The 18,314-nt window shown below is 40.3% G+C and overlaps 1 protein-coding gene across 2 annotated transcripts in view; it reads right to left on the bottom strand.

Annotated features, from left to right (window-relative positions):
* Positions 1-4,369: 4,369 nt before the first annotated feature.
* LOC131371199 (cullin-3-like) overlaps positions 4,370-18,314 on the bottom strand; it is a 32,380-nt gene continuing 18,435 nt past the window's right edge. The window contains exons 5-16 of one of the 2 annotated variants that reach the window (XM_058419047.1): positions 17,275-17,389; positions 16,535-16,763; positions 16,193-16,338; positions 12,790-12,966; positions 11,526-11,696; positions 9,357-9,464; positions 7,689-7,813; positions 7,250-7,346; positions 6,174-6,305; positions 5,685-5,871; positions 5,110-5,255; positions 4,370-4,937 (exon numbers count right to left, since the gene is read on the bottom strand). In XM_058419047.1, coding sequence (XP_058275030.1) covers positions 4,806-4,937; positions 5,110-5,255; positions 5,685-5,871; positions 6,174-6,305; positions 7,250-7,346; positions 7,689-7,813; positions 9,357-9,464; positions 11,526-11,696; positions 12,790-12,966; positions 16,193-16,338; positions 16,535-16,763; positions 17,275-17,389 — 1,765 coding nt within the window. In that variant the 3' untranslated portion in view covers positions 4,370-4,805. Of the gene's footprint in view, positions 4,938-5,109; positions 5,256-5,684; positions 5,872-6,173; positions 6,309-7,249; positions 7,347-7,688; positions 7,814-9,356; positions 9,465-11,525; positions 11,697-12,789; positions 12,967-16,192; positions 16,339-16,534; positions 16,764-17,274; positions 17,390-18,314 lie in introns of both variants that reach the window. The other variant, XM_058419045.1, reaches the window with a different exon arrangement.

Here is an 18,314-nt window from a genome sequence, read left to right as displayed (position 1 = left end):
AAGAATATAATTTATTCATAAATCATTGCTTAGGTGGAGAGTGTGGTGGCATAGTGGTTAGCATGTTTACCTCCCACTTCATGGTTTGGGGTTTGGGTTCCTGCCTCTGTGAGTGCATTTGCATGAGTTTGCATGTTCTCCTCATGCTTTGGGGTTTCCTCACCCAGTCTAAAGACGTGTGTTGCAGGCTGATTCACATCTCTGAATTGTCCATCTAGGAGTGTATATGTGTGCAAACTGGTTTCCCCCTTACCTTGAGTCTGCTGGAATAAAACCTCCAGGATCCCCCTGACCCTGTGTAAGACAAGCAGTACAGGAAATGAATGCTTAGAGTTTTTATTTTCATTCAATTCAATCGATTTGTATAGCGCTTTTAACAATGGACATTGTCTCAAAGCAGCTTTACAGAAGCATAGAAACATAGAAAAGAAAAAATCTATATAAAATTTTAAGTTTCTATTTTATCCCAATTTTATTTTTATTATGCATCCCTTTCCCTATATTTAACTTTCCATGCATGAAATGTAAGCAACCCAGCTACATATCATTAGAATGACAGACATGTGAATGTCTAGCCTAGTGAATGATTTTTCATATAAAGGTTTTTCCAGAGATCCAGTCTGACTTCAGTTTCAATCACTGACTCATCTCACTGACTCATCTCACCACCGGTTTATCTCTGAATTGAAGGTGGCAACATGGGAATTGGCTCTTTGTATGTTCATTCATTTGATTATATATGTTTTCCCCCTACTTTCTCCTATATTTAATAACATGCTAATTTTCAGCCCCTAGCCAGCTCATCACATGCTTCCTTCAAGACATATAAGACCAGCCACCCACATCTTTTTCAGCTGATTCACACTGAATCACAGTCAGAGGAAAGAGCTCTCTGTCCTCTCCTCTGAGCTCACAGGCACCCATGATTGGCTAGCATTGCTGACTGACCAGGAAAAGTTAAAGTATAACAAGCATGGCCAATTTAGCTCCTCTGACTGTCAGCTCTCTAGATGACGAGGTGAAGAGTTTTCTGTTGTGCCACATGGGAGCCTAAAAATCAGCTTTTAAAACCCAGATCACTTCTAAAGAAACTATTATATCTCGCCCCATGCTTTTGATCCCATATTCATGCTCTGATATCTTACCCTTATTATATGTTAGGTCCATTAAACAAAGATATCTCATTTTACTTACCTTCAGTAAAGTGCTTCAGTATGTCCAGAGACTCCACAAACAATGGGTGTGAGGTCAGAATGCGTGTACCTCAGATGGGACCATGGTGCAGCAGAGTGGTGTATGCATCCGTAAGTCTTCTCGCTCCTGCGTCTCCTGTGTTGTCATTTCATGCCCTAAAGACATGTCACTAGGTGGCCTGTCTACTTGAAATTGCCACTGAATATGAATGAGTGTGTGTGAGTGTGGTTCACTGAGATGTACTGGAATCCTATCATGTGCTTCCCTGATGGCAGATGTGTCAAACCACTGATAGACGTCATGTGAGACTAATAATAATAATCTCTTTCATATTCCCAAAGATTTCGTGTTTGTTTGTTACTCAGGTCAAAATGGTCTCTGTATTTTGTGAAGAATTTTCTACGCAATGACTTTTAAATTAAAATAGACTTCTGACATCACTAGATATGATTCAGATCAGACAACAGAGTGGACTCACCTGCTGCCCACAGTGCACATGCATTTCCCTGCAGGAAGTCTGAGTCTTCATAGAGCAGCTGAAGAACATCCTCATCATGACCACCAAACACCAGACCCCTGATGCCTGCTCACGATGGCCGACAGTCACGATTCGAGCTCCTTTGACTCAACCCTGGTAGTGGAGTGCCACAGAATTTCACAGTTTGGTGTTTTCTCTGCTCAGACACCTGCAATTAAAAATAAAAATAAAAAAAGGTGTAGCTGTACATGAATGCTGAACTAAACAGTGATATTCTATAAATGACCCATAGTTATGCGTCACATAGGCACAGCATTAATGAATCTTTTTCATATTTGTAATATACCCATTATAATAACACACCATATTATTTATTTTCATTTGCAGAGGACATTTAAAAGTCAGATCTGACAGGATGTGGAGGTTATTAGTGCTTGAATTCTGCTCTCATCTGACCTCTGTGCAGTAAAACAGGTTCACTGTGAGGAAGAGAAAAGATAAATGTTTCACTTGTGTGTTCAAAGGTTTTGTGCTGATCTGATCTGGATATTTGTCTAGGAATATACAACACAAATGCATAAAAGTTTACACAAGGCTAAAGTCTACTGGTAAAACATATGCTGTACGCTGTAGATGTCTGGCAAGATTCTTAAAAATGTTCAATCTCATACATAAATGATTAATATAATTACAATGAATGTTTCCTGCGTATGCTGTACTGGCACTCGCTGTTCCCATTCAGTGGATTTGTGGATTTAAATGGGGGTGATAAATGATGCATAAGGAACAATCTGGGTCTTTTCCCACATCACCTGTGCACTTGCATTGGCTGTCATCTCTGTGAGGAAAGGCTTGCAGGGCCACTCTCTCATCGACTACAGCGAGTCATTAAGACTGTGGATTTACGGTTAAAGTCTTCTCTGTGTGCCGTGGTGTGATCAAAAGAAGGCCATGCTTAGCTCCTGGTGGTTCATTTGGAATGAACCCACCTGTAATGCTTCATAGACTAAAAGAGAAAAACAAATGTACATTCATTCATTCTTTGCTTCTTTTCTGTTTTCTTAAACCCTAAATGACTAATTATTGTTATACTTCCTGGATGAAAACATTCTGCTCTGCTCAAAATAAGCTTATATATGAATCAGGCATAATATTAAAACCACTGAGTGGTGAACTTGATATTATTTTGTTACAATGGCACCTGTCAAGGGGTCAGTTATATTAGGCAGCAAGTGAACAGTCAGCTCTTGAAGTGGGTGTGATGGAAACAGAAACCTGGGCAAGTTTAAAGATCTGAGCAACTCTGACAAAGGCCGAATTGTGATGGCTAGACGACTGGGTCAGGGCATCTCCAAAACAGTTCTGTTCCTGGTATGCAGTAGTGGTCCAAGGAAGAACATCTGGTAAAACAGGGACAGGGTCAAGTCCACCCAAGGCTCCTTGATGCATGTGGAGAGTGAAGGCTATGCCTGGTCCAGCTGCTGTAGTACAAACTGCTGAAAAAGTTAACGCTGCCTATGATAAAAAGGTATTTGGACATACAGTGCATCACAGCTTGCTGCATTTGTGGCCATAGACACACAAAACCATGCATGCTGACCCCAGTCCACCACCAAGAACACCTACAATGGGCATGTGAGCATCTTTCAGCAGGATAACACGCCCTGCCAAACTGAAAAAATTGCTCAGGAACGGTCTGAGGACCATGACAAAGACTTAAAGTTTAATCGTTTCAAAACGTCAATCTGATCAAGCGTCTGTGGCATGTACTGGACAAACAAGTCCACACAAAACAGGCCCCACCCTTGAAGGATCTGCTGTTAATGTCTTGGTACCAGATACTGGAGCACACCTTCAGAGGTCTTGTGGAGTCCATGCTGCAACGGGTCAGAGCTATTTTGGCAGCACAAAGGAGACCTACACCATATTATCTAGGCGGTTTTAATGTTATGGCTGATAGGTATACCACAACAGCAGGTTCTCATATAATTTAATCTAGTATATTCTGATAGATTAAGCACATTTTCTTAAAGCTGAGAGAAACCAAACCTGTGAAACTATACAAATAGAACATTTTTATAGTTTTTTTTTTAAACAAACAAACTTTACTGCAAAATAGTTGAAAACCTGTCACGGCTAGTTGAACACAAAACATCCAACGTATTAAAAAATTATCGATACCAAAAACCTTCTCTATACACACTGCTTCTATATTTTTTAATATGTAAATAATACGAATGTGTTTCATTCAACAGTATCGTTGTGTAAGTAATAAAGTAATAAACAGGCATAAAGAGACTTCTTACCAGCTGACTCGATCCTAAACCCATTACAATTAAGGGCCAATTCTCATTAGCCAGTTTCTTCAGGCATTTATGGGTTTCCTGCAGCTGTGAAGCTCTGCTGCACTAAAAAAGCAACTATTCTATCTCCATAGAAAACAGATAAAAAGAAGACGAAACTAGGAAATATCAGTGCATTTACATTTCTTCCATCTGCATTAGAAAGCTTTAGTGTTTCTTCAATAATCGTGTGTTTGTGACAGAGTGATGCAGGCATTAGTTGAGTTCATGCTGCTTTCACTGGAAGTGTATAGAAGCCACTGGTGTTACTGGTGGAACCTCAAACCTCAAAAACACGCCAAGTGTTTCAATATTAACCTTTTTATTTTCTTTTTTTTTTCCAGCAACCAACATTTTTGCTGTTTTTTTTTTTTTTTTGTTTTTAGTAATTTATTTTCTTTTTTACAATAATGGGAAAAAAAAAAAAAAAAAAAAAAAAAAATTGCGCGGTGCATTCACATTTTCCCGAGGGATTCTTTTTCTTTTCCTTTGAACGGCAGTTTGTACACAGAATTTTAACCAGTGAAGAGCTTGAAGCTGGATCCATCCATGGCTGAGATCCGTAACAGGAGTGCAAATGGTGGCCTAATCAAAACATCTACAACACTTCTAATGGAAATTTTTTTTTTTTTGTTAATTTCTGATCCTTTGTGTTTGTTTTATGTTGCTTTTGTTCAGAAGAAAAAGGTCAGCTTCCAAAATTCATCTGTTAAAATGAATTTCCCAGTCCATATGAACAGTTTTGTTTTTTTTCACCCCCCCCTCACACACTCTTCTGTTTGTGTCCATGTCTATGCCACATAAGTGTACACTTTGCGATCCTCTGGTGTTCGTGCCAAATATTCTCTTTCTATAAGTCCTTCGATTCTCTTTTTAATCACCACTGGGCTGGGGAGGAACCGTGCCCTTAGCTGCTGAGTCACCTGATGAAAGAAGAAACAAATCTGACAATTATTGAGACGAATAAAAACGAAACGAGACGCAAACAAATTACAACTCATAATAATTCAGGATGGATTTTCCACAGATGAGAATTAAGCGAGATGACTAAGGTTATGACTAGAACAAAAGATTCAGAGTTAGTGAAACACAAACCTCTGTTACAAGGATATTGTGCTGCATCTTCTTTCTAGATTTCATGATGCGTACTATGGCTGCCTCGATTTCATGTTTTCGGTCGTCGTCCACTTTCTGACGTGTCTCCTTCCTCTCTGGATCCGACTCCCCCTGTTTAGCAGCGACTGAAACACGAGACTTTATTACAAGTGTGTAAAAATAACCATACAGCATGGCATTGCCAAAGAAAAGCATATACTGATGTTTGACTTGTATTTTTTAAACCTATATCGAATGACACTCATCAGGAGCTACAGACCTGCTAGTAATAAGGGCCTTTTTCTCCTCCTTTCCCTAATCAAAAAAAACGTACCTAACAAGACTGAATGCTTCTTAAGGGTGAAAACCCGTGCCTGCTACTGTGCTTTTCTCACTCCAACAGTGGCTTCTATGTATTTTTTCTGGATTATGATTTGTTTAAATATGCATCTGAGAGTTAGACAGATCAGACCTGCTAATAAACAGGAATTATAGCCATAACATACTATGAGGAGAAGTGAGGAAAATGAGGAATGAGGCTTTGAATGTGAACATATTGTCTGTAATGGCGCTACCTGTCTGGATTTTGACTCGATGCAGTTTGGAGGTAAACTGGTCATTGACTGTAAACAAGTGGCCGTTCTCGATCTCTTTGCTCTTCGGCTCCTTGGTAAGCACTCTCTGCGTTGGCTTTCCACATGCCAGAGACTGCAACGCTCGTACCAGCTCCCTCTCCGGGATATCCGTCTCCTGCTGGATCTCCTACAGTGTATCAAGGTATCATTTACTTTTATATTGCTATCACTAATATGGATTTATTTAGTATGTTAATACATGTAAATTACTATTTTTCCTTACTACTACATCGCCTACCGTTACTGCTACTGCTTCTACTACTATAATTGCTACTGCTTCTACCTCTGGTATTGCTACTGCTTCTTTTACTTTACTCCTATGTGTACTAATGTTACTGCTATTTCAACTACTGTTACTGCTAATACTACTACTACTAATAATGATAATAATAATAATATGTAAAGAATACACAGTACACACTGTTGTACCTCAAAAGTGCACTTTTCTCGGTTGTTGAAGAGCATGAGGATAGTCATCTGGAAGGTGGACACTTGCAGTATGTGCTTCCTTGTGTTGGAGCCGGTTACTTGTGCACCTCCTACACCTAACTCTGACCCATCCTCCTCCAGAGACACAGAACAAAACAGAGCATGGCAGACACATAGATAGAATTACAACCAGTTACAGATACTGTACTTAATACTGCCAAGACACAAAAATGACATTCAGCCATTTTCATATGCTGTATCCAGGAACTGCAGCCATATCTGTTCCAGGTTTTGATATTGTAACAGCCCTACCAGCATGAAGGTGTTGTACATAACTTGTTATATTTCAGTGTTTTTATTTTATTCTCTGCACAATAGGCATTAAGGGGAGATGGTTATAATGCCAAAGGTTTTGGGACACCCCTCCAAATCATCAATGAATTCAGGCGTTCCAATTAATCTTACGGCCACAGGTATATAAAATCAAGCACCTAGGCATGCAGACTGCTTCTACAAACATTTGTGAAAGAATGGGTCGCTCTCAGTGAATTGAAGCTTGATACAGTGATAGGTCCATTCATGGAGTTTCCTCACTACTACATATTCCACGGTCAACTGTTAGTGTTATTATAATAATAATATATTAGAATACTAATTATTATAACGAAGTGGAAGCAATTGGGAACATCATCAACTCAGCCACGAAATAGTAGGCCACGTAAAATCACAGTGCCTGGTTAGGGCATGCTGAGGCGCACGGTGTGCAGAAGTCACCAACTTTCTACAGAGTCAATACCTACAGACCTCCAAACTTCAGATTAGCTCAAGAACAATGTGTAGAGAGCTTCATGGAATGGGTTTTCATGACCAAGCAGCTGCATCCAAGCCTTACATCACCAAGTCAGACGTCCCAAAACTTTTATATATATAGTGTATGTTCATGAACAAACCTTCAGATTCTATACATTCAACCATTTGTATTTGTTCTGTTGTATCTCATTTTTTGTTCATCATCATGCATCAGAATTGTGCACCTTACTGTTCATCATGCTTGTGTTAAAGTGAGAGTGTGTTACCTTTTTCACAGGCCCATAGAATGTAGCATTGAGGTCTGCTGAGCCCATGTGGTGCTGCAGTGTGAGCTGCCGGCCGCTGTGCTTGGCCAAGTAAAACCTGTAATACACAGTTCAAACAGCTCACACACAAGCTTTGATCCCTTTATACCCCATTCTGCAAATGGAAGCAATGTTTTACACACTTGATTCAATAGCCTGAAACTTGATAGGCTTGCTCCTTAAGTGAGGAGTTCACTGAGGTTATTTAGAGCTAAGAAAACACCAAGCGTCCGCTTAAGCTCTGTCATGCTGCGTACAGCTCCAATGTGCAGACATTCTATAAGAAAAAAATGCAATGTTCTAAATTCACTTGCCATCTGACTTCCATCACAGCAAAAGGAAAATGACAAAAGACAATCAAAAAGGAACAATAAGTGTAATGTGAAACTGCATATCGTACCTTCTAAAGACCTCAAAGGCATGCCGAGGGGAGTGAGGGATGTTGCATTTGGGTGTAGCTGACTGTGTTGGCCAGTATCCTGTAGTTAGGACTCTCACTGTGAGATCAACACCGCCTAGAGATACCTGAGACAAAGAGAGACCACATACACACCTTCATTACTGCTGGTACAACTGGTACAGTGTGGACACAGATTAGAATTTTTGATCTACACTACCAGTCAAAAGTTTGGACACACCTTCCAATTCCATGGTCTTTACTGAAGTTTATTTCTTTCTACATTGTAAAACAATTCTGAAGGCGGCCAAAATACACAATAATGTCCTTTGAACAGTTGATATTGAGATACGTCTGCTACTGATGCTTTGTAAAGCCTTCATAACGGCTCTAATCTGAGGTGCTGTTAATTGGTGATTTCTGAGGCTGGTCACTCTAAATGAACTTCTCCTCTGCAGCAGAGGTCAGTTTTGGTCTTGCTTTACTGGGATGGTCTTCATGTGAGCCAGTTTCATCATGGTGCTTGATGGGTTTTGCAAATGCACTTGACAATACTGTTCTTACAAGAACTATTCCAGAACACCTGACCTCCGTGTCTTAAAATAACAACTGACTTTTTGTTGTTGTCATTACATATGGATTACTTAAGTCCATGTGTGTTATTTCATAGTTTTGAAATCTCCAGTATTGTTCTAGAATGTAGAAAATAAATCCCTAAACAAAAAACACTGAATTAAAAGGTGTGTCCAGACTTTTAACTGGTAGTGTATGTGACATTACAATCAAGGCACATTTTTCCTGTGGTATGATTGTCTAACAGGCCAACTGGACATCTGAGAAATGTGCCTATGATGATAAAACAGTCTGGCTCATTATTTTCTGACCCTTCTGGACTCTCTATTTTTGGCAAACAATCTGATATATAAGTTTTAGTTGTTTCTTTCATCCTGGGATTATTTTCATCGTCTGTTGTGTGTGGTATTCGGTATTACACAGATGTGTATAGCACAAATGAAATGAAATCTCTTTACCCAGAAACACATACAATATCTTTACATTGAAATATCTGTGATGCACTGGTTATAACTGTGTTACGTGGTGTTGGACTGTGTTGTACTGTACATCGATCAGGCGTAACATTATGACAGGTGAAGTGAATAACATTGATTATCTCCTCATCATGGCACCTGTTAGTGGGTGGGATATATTAGGCAGTAAGTGAACATTTTGTCCTCAAAGCTGATGTGTTAGAAGCAGGAAAAATGGACAAGCATAAGGATTTGAGCGAGTTTGACAAGGGCCAAATTGTGATGGCTAGACGACTGGATCAGAGCATCTCCAAAACTGCAGCTCTTGTGGGGTGTTCCCAGTCTGCAGTGGTCAGTATCTATCAAAAGTATCTTGTGAGTCCTTTAGGACCTGTAAGTATCCATTGAGGTCCCACCTTGCAACTTACAAGGCTTAAAGGATCTGCTGCTAACATCTTGGTGCCAGATAGCACAGAACACCTTCAGGGATCTATTGGAGTCCATGCCTCGATGGGTCAGGGCTGTTTTGGCAGCAGAAGGGGGACCAACACAATATTAAGCAGATGGTTATAATGTTATGCCTGATCGGTGTATATGTTTAATGGTTTAGTGGTTATGACCTATGATGGTGGTGGTTTCTTACCGCAGTGGACTGCAGGTGCTGCCGGAACTCGTCCATGGTGGTGTTAGAGATGCTCATGTCCCTGAACATGCCTTCCAGTTTAGACGTGAACTGACAACCACACTCTGTCTGCAACACAGAAAACATCAGTGTGAAATGTATAACTAACAGGAAGCATGAAACAAGAAGCAATCAACATTTGTTTAGCTTGTAATTCATATTAGAATTGCTTCTACCATTGCTGAGCCGCCATATAGGTATGGATAATAAATCAATTTAAAACTCTTTAACAGATCTGACAGACTCTTAACAGATCACATTTATGAAAAGAAGTAGCAGTTTCATTCACAGCACTACTTTTAGAAATTTCACTTTTAGCACAGAGAGGGAATTACAACCAAAATAAATAAAAGTGATGATCACTTCTCATAGTTAAACACATGCTTAACATATTCTCACCATTTCTTGGCCTGATGTCTTGAGAAATTTAAAGAATAAAAAGGGTTAAAGAAATCCGCCCGACATTACGTGAAATTACTTGCGAGTTGAGAGTAACTTGAGAGTAACTCTGAAGTTCGGTGCAAGTGTTAATGATTTGCTTTTTAATGCAGCTTGTGGCTTATAACCTGCGGTTTCACACTTGCTCTGGCTGCTGATGAAAGTGTGCGGTGTTCGTTTTCATGGCAACGGCTTCAGTGTACAGTGTAAAGTCAGCGCACGTACATCTCAGAAGTTGATGACATGATCGCGATAAATCTATTCACACAGAAGTCGCAGAAGTTGCCACATCTGTACTGATCTACACTGAATTTCAGAACAAATCAGAATTTTAAAAAATGTCAGATTCAACATGATGTGTTTGTAACACTGCAAAGGAAAAAAAGGAACCGTTTCATATACAAGGAAACAGAACAGCTCAGAGCTTGCCAGCAATGTGAGTGTTTTTGCTATATACTGAAGACAGCTGAAGTTCTGATTGAAAGATGAACATGAGAGAATAATTCAGAACATGCACATGTTCAATAACTTAGTAAATGGTGCATTTGATGCCAATTTTAGGTGTGCAAAATAAGTGAAAGGTTATTAATTAACATTTGGTTGTACATCTCTCCGTTGTATCAAGCTGGTGATCACTAAATTATTTGCATTCTTCTTTTGTGCTGCTTTTCCAGGCTTGTACTTCTGCGTCTCTTGGCTGTTGTTTCTTTTGGAGGTTTCTACCTTAATTTTCCTCTTCACGAGGTGATGTGCCACTTTTTCCCTCTGTTGTGCTGGCAGTGTGTTTTGGGTCATGGTCTTGCAGCATGATGAAGTTCTTTAAATTAAGACTCAATGCACTTCTCTGTAAACTGGCAGACAGAGCGTTTCAGCATGAGTTACGTCATCAATACTGATTAGTGATTCAGCCATGCAAGTCCAAGCCATGACAATACATTCACTGCGCTTTGACTGAAGAGCTTGTATGTTCTGGATCATGAGCGGATCCTTGCATTCTCCACACTGTAGTCACTTTGGTAGAGGTTAATATTGGTGGCTCTTATTACTGATGAGTGGTTTGCATCTTGTGGGATGGCCTCTGTGTTTCTGAAAGTGATCTTCAAATGGTGAAATGTGATACAGTGAATACAATTGTTGTTTTGGCTATGCTAAATGCTCGTGCACTGTCTGAGTCTCGCTCTCTTCTCTCTGCTTTTCTTCCATAAACAGCTCTCTGGTCTTCATGTTGGTTTTAACATTAATTGCAGTCTTAACAGGCGAGAGCCATGGCTCAAAGCAAGAGCAGACATTCAATTATTAATTATTTTGTCAATCATTTTAACAGGGCACATGCTCCAATATCTTTGAGGTGGGAAAATAAGAATGGGTTCGAACAAAAGGTTCCATGTTCTAATTTGTCTAACACATATAGACGTAAATATCAGGAAATGAAAACTGAAATTTTGATCTATCACCATCACTATATTCATCTTTTGAATATATTCCATCTTAGTAACATCAGTAAAAAGGCCATCAAAACAAGTGATAGTTTCTTTAAGAGCTACTTCAAATCTGACAGCTGCTCTTTAAAAGTTTAATAATGGAAAAAATAAATAAAATAAATAAACCATCCCTGAAAAGATGCACTAAAAAAACACCAACAGAATAGAACAGAGAGTGTAAAGGAAGGAAGACTCCGGGAGCGCCTCATACCTTAAGCTTGGAGATCATATTTTTCTCCGAGTCGTCAGAGACGCTCTTATTGGTGAGAAGCCTTCTGGCCAGATGCTGTTTGTAGTAACGCTCAAAAACATCTTTCTCCTGCATGAAGCGGAAGAGCACCATAGCCTTATCCAGGATGGACTCGACCTCCTGCTCAGTTAGCTGCAAAACACCCAAATACACACGTGTTTACTGTGTGCACAATATTGCATAAAAACAACAAAGTACTTCTACTACTACAGTAGAAGTAACAGTAAGTACATTAAGTACAGCACCTCTAAAACAGTAAGTACGGTAATGTAAATAACCACTCTACTACCAGGCTGAGCAGAAAAGCTCACCACTTCTGTCAGCCAAGAACAGGAGACTGAGGCTCCAGCAGCCACAGACTCACTATTATACAAACTATACACAAACTATATGCAAGCTCATCCTGGCTCCTGCTCGCTAACTGGATTAGCCTTCTAGTATAAAACTGTGTGTACATCTGACCATCACACCCATATATGGGCCTGCTGCCAGAAAGTTGGAAGCATACAACTGCATAGGATGTTTTTGTATGCTGTAGCTTTGCAATTCCCTTTCAGTGGCACTAAAGGGCCCAAACATATTCTGGCATGACCATGCCCTCCTGCAAAAAAAAAAAAACCAAGCTTGCCAAGGTAGAAATTCTCGATAGGCCGGTACAGAGCCTGGACCTCAACCTCACTAAATACCTGTGGGATGAACTGGAATGCTGACTGCCACCCAGCCCTCCTCACCCTACATCAATTCCTGACCTCACTGCCTTTCTTGTGACAGGCTGAGCAAATTCCCACAGCCACAATCTAGCAGAAAGCCTTCCCAGAATAGTGGAAGATATTATAACAGCACAGGGCAACTGGGTTTTAATTCTCATTGTCCAAAATGGACACATATGGGTGTGATAGTTGACATAAATATCACTCATTTTCTGAGTTTCCTTTCCTACATTTGATCATCTGACTAAAAAACAGCTTGTAATTGTTATTTAAGCTGGATGTTACATAAGTAATGGTCTATAGATTTCCGAGACATTTTGTTTGTTGCCACTGGCTCAGTGCTTTCTAGGTACATAAGGATAAATATCAGCATATGAATGGATGTAATTAAGTGTTCACTCTGCTCAGGCACAATCCTGTTAAAACATGATTTAACTGGTTCATCCTCCGAGTACACACCAGTAAGCGTGCAAGACTAAAATATGTAACATAACAAATAGTAATAAACAACATACTCCTTTGACTCCTTTCTTTAGCTTGTCATCAATGAAGAGAGAGAGGTACTCAGGTGATCGGGAGTTGAGGTTCAGAAAGTACTCAAAGTCCCCAGCGATGGTCTGTTTAAAGAGCCGGTCGTTACTAAATGATTCCTGCAGGAAGCGGTCAAAGCGCGTCTTCAAGTCCAGCAGACCCTGTGCAACACAGACACAGTGACATTTAGCCACATCATTTATATCTGTTCATGTCAGTCAATATTATACTTCTTGTCTCTTTTTTTCACCCTTCTTTGTTACTGAAGACATTTAAGTTCCATTACCATCTGTTGAAGTATTAAAACATCAATAATTATAAATAATACTTTTGGCAACTGCTATGAAGAATGATCAAGGTCCTTAAGTATTCTTGGCTTTTGCATTACTTTCAGCTGCTGTGGATAAAAGACAAATAAATAAATGTAAATCTTCAGGACATTTATGTGAATAGAACACAGTAGGCAGGAGCTTTTTTCAGATTAAAAGGACTTTTCATGTTAAACTCATAATCCTATAGATCATTCTACACTTCATTGTTGTGAGATTGTAATAAAGCTCCACACCTCATACTCACTCCTGCTGAGTGTTTGTAGAGGTGGTAATGCATGTGAGCCAGAAAGCTCAGCCAAGTTACTCTTCTGGCCTGTTTTGCAGTGGAGAGATTTATTTAAGCCCTGCTTCATACTGGTGTCTGTTTGCTCTCTGGCCTCAGCAGCAAGGTAAGCATAAAATATGGGCCGATATCTCTCGCAAATAACTTTTATATATATATATATATATATGGGTCTGTATCCATTGTGTGCATTTTATCCATCTGAGAAAATTCAGCATTCTAAATTCAGTTCACCTTTAGCTTTTCAGTTCAGTCTACTACTGGCCTAGATAAATGTCATCAAAAGTGTTGAAAGTTCAAGAATAGAGTATTTTACCACATTTATAGTATTGAAAAGAGCTAGATAATTTTGCTTTCTGAATTTTGATGGTGCAACTCCACTTTAAAAGACTTCTATCACTGAACACAGTGGAAATTTACTAGAGAGTAAGTAAATACCAGAGCTCGCGGGGTTAATCTGATATTCTCCCTCTGTCTAGTCTAACCTAAGTGCAAACTCTAAGACAAACAGCCTAAGCCAACTTTTGATAAGCTCCCCAGACAAAAACCATTTTGATCCACCAATAATATCAGTGTCAAACTGTACATGACAATAGTATATGAACCTAGATGGACGTAACTGATCATAAAATCAGATCAGTTGTTGTCTACAGTCTGAGGTTACCTGTAGTGCATCTTGTCTAAGACAAACACTACAATGACGGGACATTAGGCCAAGGGTGCCTAAGTCCAAACCTGCGTTTGAGTATGATGATCATGATGAAGCAAAGACATGTTCTGGAACAGTCTGCATAATCTCCACACCTCAACATTAAACTGGACTGATGCTGAACTCCCTAGGGTGTGCAAAACATTCCACACTTCATCTTATCAAGTTTCCTGACATCCTCACAATGAGGTGAGTTAACTTACTGCCAAGTAACTATTTCCTCATGCTACCTCCACACGGTTTCCTGGGTGTGTACCGATGAGGCACAAAACTGCTTCACATTGCTAAGCTCACGATTTCAATGCAGACAAAAAGACTGTGTGTGTGTGAGATTAGTGAGTGAGAGAGAGAGAGAGGGAGAGAGAGAGCAAGAGTGCATGAGAGAGCAAGAGAGAGAGAGAGAGAGAGAGAGAGAGAGTGCATGAGAGAGAGAGAGAGAGAGAGAGAGAGAGAGAGAGAGAGCAAGAGAGAGCGATAGGGAGGGGGAGAGCATGAGAAAGGGAGAGGGAGAGAGAGAGAGAGAGAGAGAGAGAGAGAGAGAAAGCGAGAGAGCGAGACAACAAGAGCAAGAGAGAGTGAGAGAGAGAGAGAACAAGAAAGAGAGGGAGAGAGAAAGACAGAGAAAGTGAGAGAGCGAGAGGAAAAGAGCAAGAGAAAGAGGGAGAATGAGAGAGCAGAAGACAGAGAGAGAGAGAGAGAGAGAGAGAGAGAGAGAGAGAGAACATGAAAGAGAGAGAGAGAGTATGAGAGCGAGAGAGAGAGAGAGAGAGAGAGAAAGAGACAGAGCAGGAGAGAGAGAGAGTATGAGAGAGAGAGAAAGAGACAGAGCAGGAGACAGTGAGAGAGAGAGAGAGAGAGAGAGAGAGAGAGAGAGCGAGAGAGAGCAAGAAAGAGAGAGAGATAGAGCGCGTGAGAGAGAGGATTTTATACCTTGTAGTTGTAATTAAAGTTTAATCTAACTTAATTAACTCTCTTCACTGCTTACCTTTTTCACAAAGTTCAAACACTGAATCAGAGGAGTTGGGTTAAGAGGCTTCTCATTTTGCCCAGGCACTAAAGGGAGTAATTATTTTTCATTTCCCAGCCCAGAATTATTTACACATTTTCTATGAGACTGGTTTTATTCTAAATGACAGCAGTCCAGTTGAGCAACGTATTAATATTGTAGAGCAGGCCACTGCTATTGGTGGAGGAGATAAAGTCCCTGTAGGCTGCATGACGTCCATGCAGTTAAATGCAGCACTGGTGTTACTTTATAACGCAGCAATGTGTTCAGCTCAGTTTATATAATACTGATGAGAAACGGAGTTATGAAATGAGCCATGACTGACTCACAAAACAGCTGATTACGGTCCGATTTTTTATTAACCCTCAATTCTGTATAGGGAAATTACCATGGACAATAACATAATAATTGACTCTGCTTTAAAAAAAAATAAGGGAAAATCTGCTGAACTGAAGCAGATGCAATGGAAATGTAAAGGCAAATATAAAATGAACCCGAATACACTAATGAGGAGCTGCAACAGATGGAGAAGGACAGAAGACAGATGAAGGGATGCGTGGTTGTGAACAGAGGGAGACTGTTTGTGTGTCTGCTGATGAACATGTGCTTCTATGGTGATGTTCTGAAAAATCCATCCATGTGACTGCACTGGCAACGTGCTGCTCTCTGTATGGAGTTTCTGGGCTTTCCTCCTGGTTCTATGGTTTCTTCCCACTTTCTGAAAGCATGTCACTACACTGCCCATAGGTTTGAAGCAGTGTATGAATGCATGCAATGGACTGGCCTTCTTACCATGAATAAGTACCATAGAAAGTACTGGCAACCAGTACTTTCTGTACTTTTGTCAGTGCTGAAATCCTTGGCTGTGCTACAAATGTGGGAAAATAAGGTGAGGGGTGTTCCTTTAAGAGGGCAAGTGACCATGGGTATTAACTGCCTTTAATTAGTGAACTGCATTTACACAAGAAAACCTCTCCATGCTAATAATGACATGACATTTTCTCTCAGTTGAAACACTCTCGATCTCAGTGCAGTAGCAGGTTCGGGAAGTTCTTGCCTGTATGTAGTCGACAGGGTTCTTGCCCTCTCCCTCCTCGGACACCAGTGCTTTCCCCTGTTCTCTCAGATATAGACTCATGCACTCACACATTGTTTTCAGCCCGTTTGGCACCCTGCTGAATAGCTTATACATACAGGCCAGATCTGAGAGCGAGAGAGAGAGAGAGAGAGAGAGAGAGAGAGAGAGAGAGAGAGAGAGAGATTAGCATTACATATTGACAAAACTGACAGTTACTGACAGTACGTTTCTGAAATCCCCAGTCATTATTTGTAATATTTTTTTAAATAATCATTCATTCATTCATTATCTGCATGGGAATAACACGGTCACTCCCCTCACCTTCGGTCTTTCCGTTTTTCAGCATGTGGACCAGGCCAGAGTTCTCCATCTCCACAATGGTCTTCATGTGCTTGGAGATGAGCTCCCGCTCTACCACCTTGACGATTGGTTCTTCTGTCGACTTGTCCAGGCAGTGCATCACTCGCTCAATCTCTTCGTTTATCCGCGCTTCTACTTTCTTTATGTACACGCTCGCGCTGTTCTCTGCCAGGAACTTCTGGCTCTCCATCTGCACACAGAACACAACATTCTGAACACAGTATAACACTGAGGAGACACTAAAAAAAGTTTAGGTCTTTACTCTTAAATTCATTCATTCATCTGTCTATCCATCCACCCATCCATCCATCCTATACACCAGAACCTGGAGACTTTCTCGGGACAGAATGCCAGTCTATCGCAGAACACGCACACACACTCATATACCCATTCACACACTATGGACAATTTAGAGACACCAATCAGCCTACAACGTGCGTCTTTGAACTGGGGAAGGAAACCATAGTACCTGGAGGAAACCCCTGAATGACAGGGAGAACATGCAACTCCACACACACACACACACACACACACACACACACACACACACACAGACACACACACAGCGAAGGTGGAAATAGAAGCCCAACCCTAGAGGTGTGAGGCAAACATGATAACCACCAAGCCGCTGTGCCCCCTGCTCATAAGTGTAATAGGAAATAAACACACTGAGAAACAAATGCATACAAATTGTCACCAACCTGGAAGAACTCTGCAGACATTTCTAAGAAAGGAGCTTCAAAGTCTTCCTCGTACACAGACCGTCCCTCCAAGCCCAATATCATAAGCATCTGGCACGCATTTCTAATTGCTCCTCTAAGAGAGAGAAAGGGAAAAGGGCAATAATAAGCATAAGTGATATTTAATGACATCATCCTAAATACAGTTCAGGATCATTTCATTTTCTGGCAACAACACAACTGAGTCAAACAATATCATTAGAATGGGAACTCATTTAAATCAAAAACTTACAGATGATCCACTTAATGGCTTGGATTTTCTCTGAGGGTGATAACATTTTATTAAAAGTCTAATCAACACTTCATTTGTTAGTTTTCTTAACACCACCAACGGGCACTTTATTTATGGCAGTCTAGCCATTTTATCCTGATATCTTTTCATAAGCACTGAGCCAACAAAGACATTGGTCTCTCTGACTGCTCTTTTGTGGACTGTTTATGAAATATGCCGTGATCAGAAACAGTGCCGTGAACAGTGGGGTCATGTGCTCATAGACCAGAGCTCAGAGATCTTGCACTGACTGCAACAGACATCAACAACAGCATTCAATATACTTGATTGACTTTTATTAGTTTGGGTAATACATTCGTCTGGGTTTATTTGTTGTGATGTGTTATTGATTTTGTAGTACACAATGACTGGCATGACTTGTAGAATTTCAAATAGACAACTGGTAATGTGAAATTTTCCCAAAGCAGATATTTATGTAGCATTTTTGGAAAGGAGTGCGAGTACTTTGTAAGAGAGGTAATGCAAGGCTTTTTCATTTTTTTGGTAGCATGACAATCGGTGTTTGACTTTAAGCTTATTAACTGAACATTCCCGTTCATGCCAAAGGTCCTGGTTGGGGTTGAGTGGTTCTTCCACCGTGTCTTTATGGGATACTCTGTAAGTTTGCATTAGGCCACATAACATCACCCTGACAAATCTTAGCTAAGGAACTTTGAAAGCTAAGGAAGCCTAAGGAATACAAAATAATTCACTATAAAAACACCAGACA

The sequence above is a fragment of the Hemibagrus wyckioides genome, linkage group LG20 (assembly GCF_019097595.1).
Source record: "Hemibagrus wyckioides isolate EC202008001 linkage group LG20, SWU_Hwy_1.0, whole genome shotgun sequence".
Taxonomy (NCBI): Eukaryota; Metazoa; Chordata; class Actinopteri; order Siluriformes; family Bagridae; genus Hemibagrus; species Hemibagrus wyckioides.
This window is presented reverse-complemented; position numbering and strand designations above follow the sequence as displayed.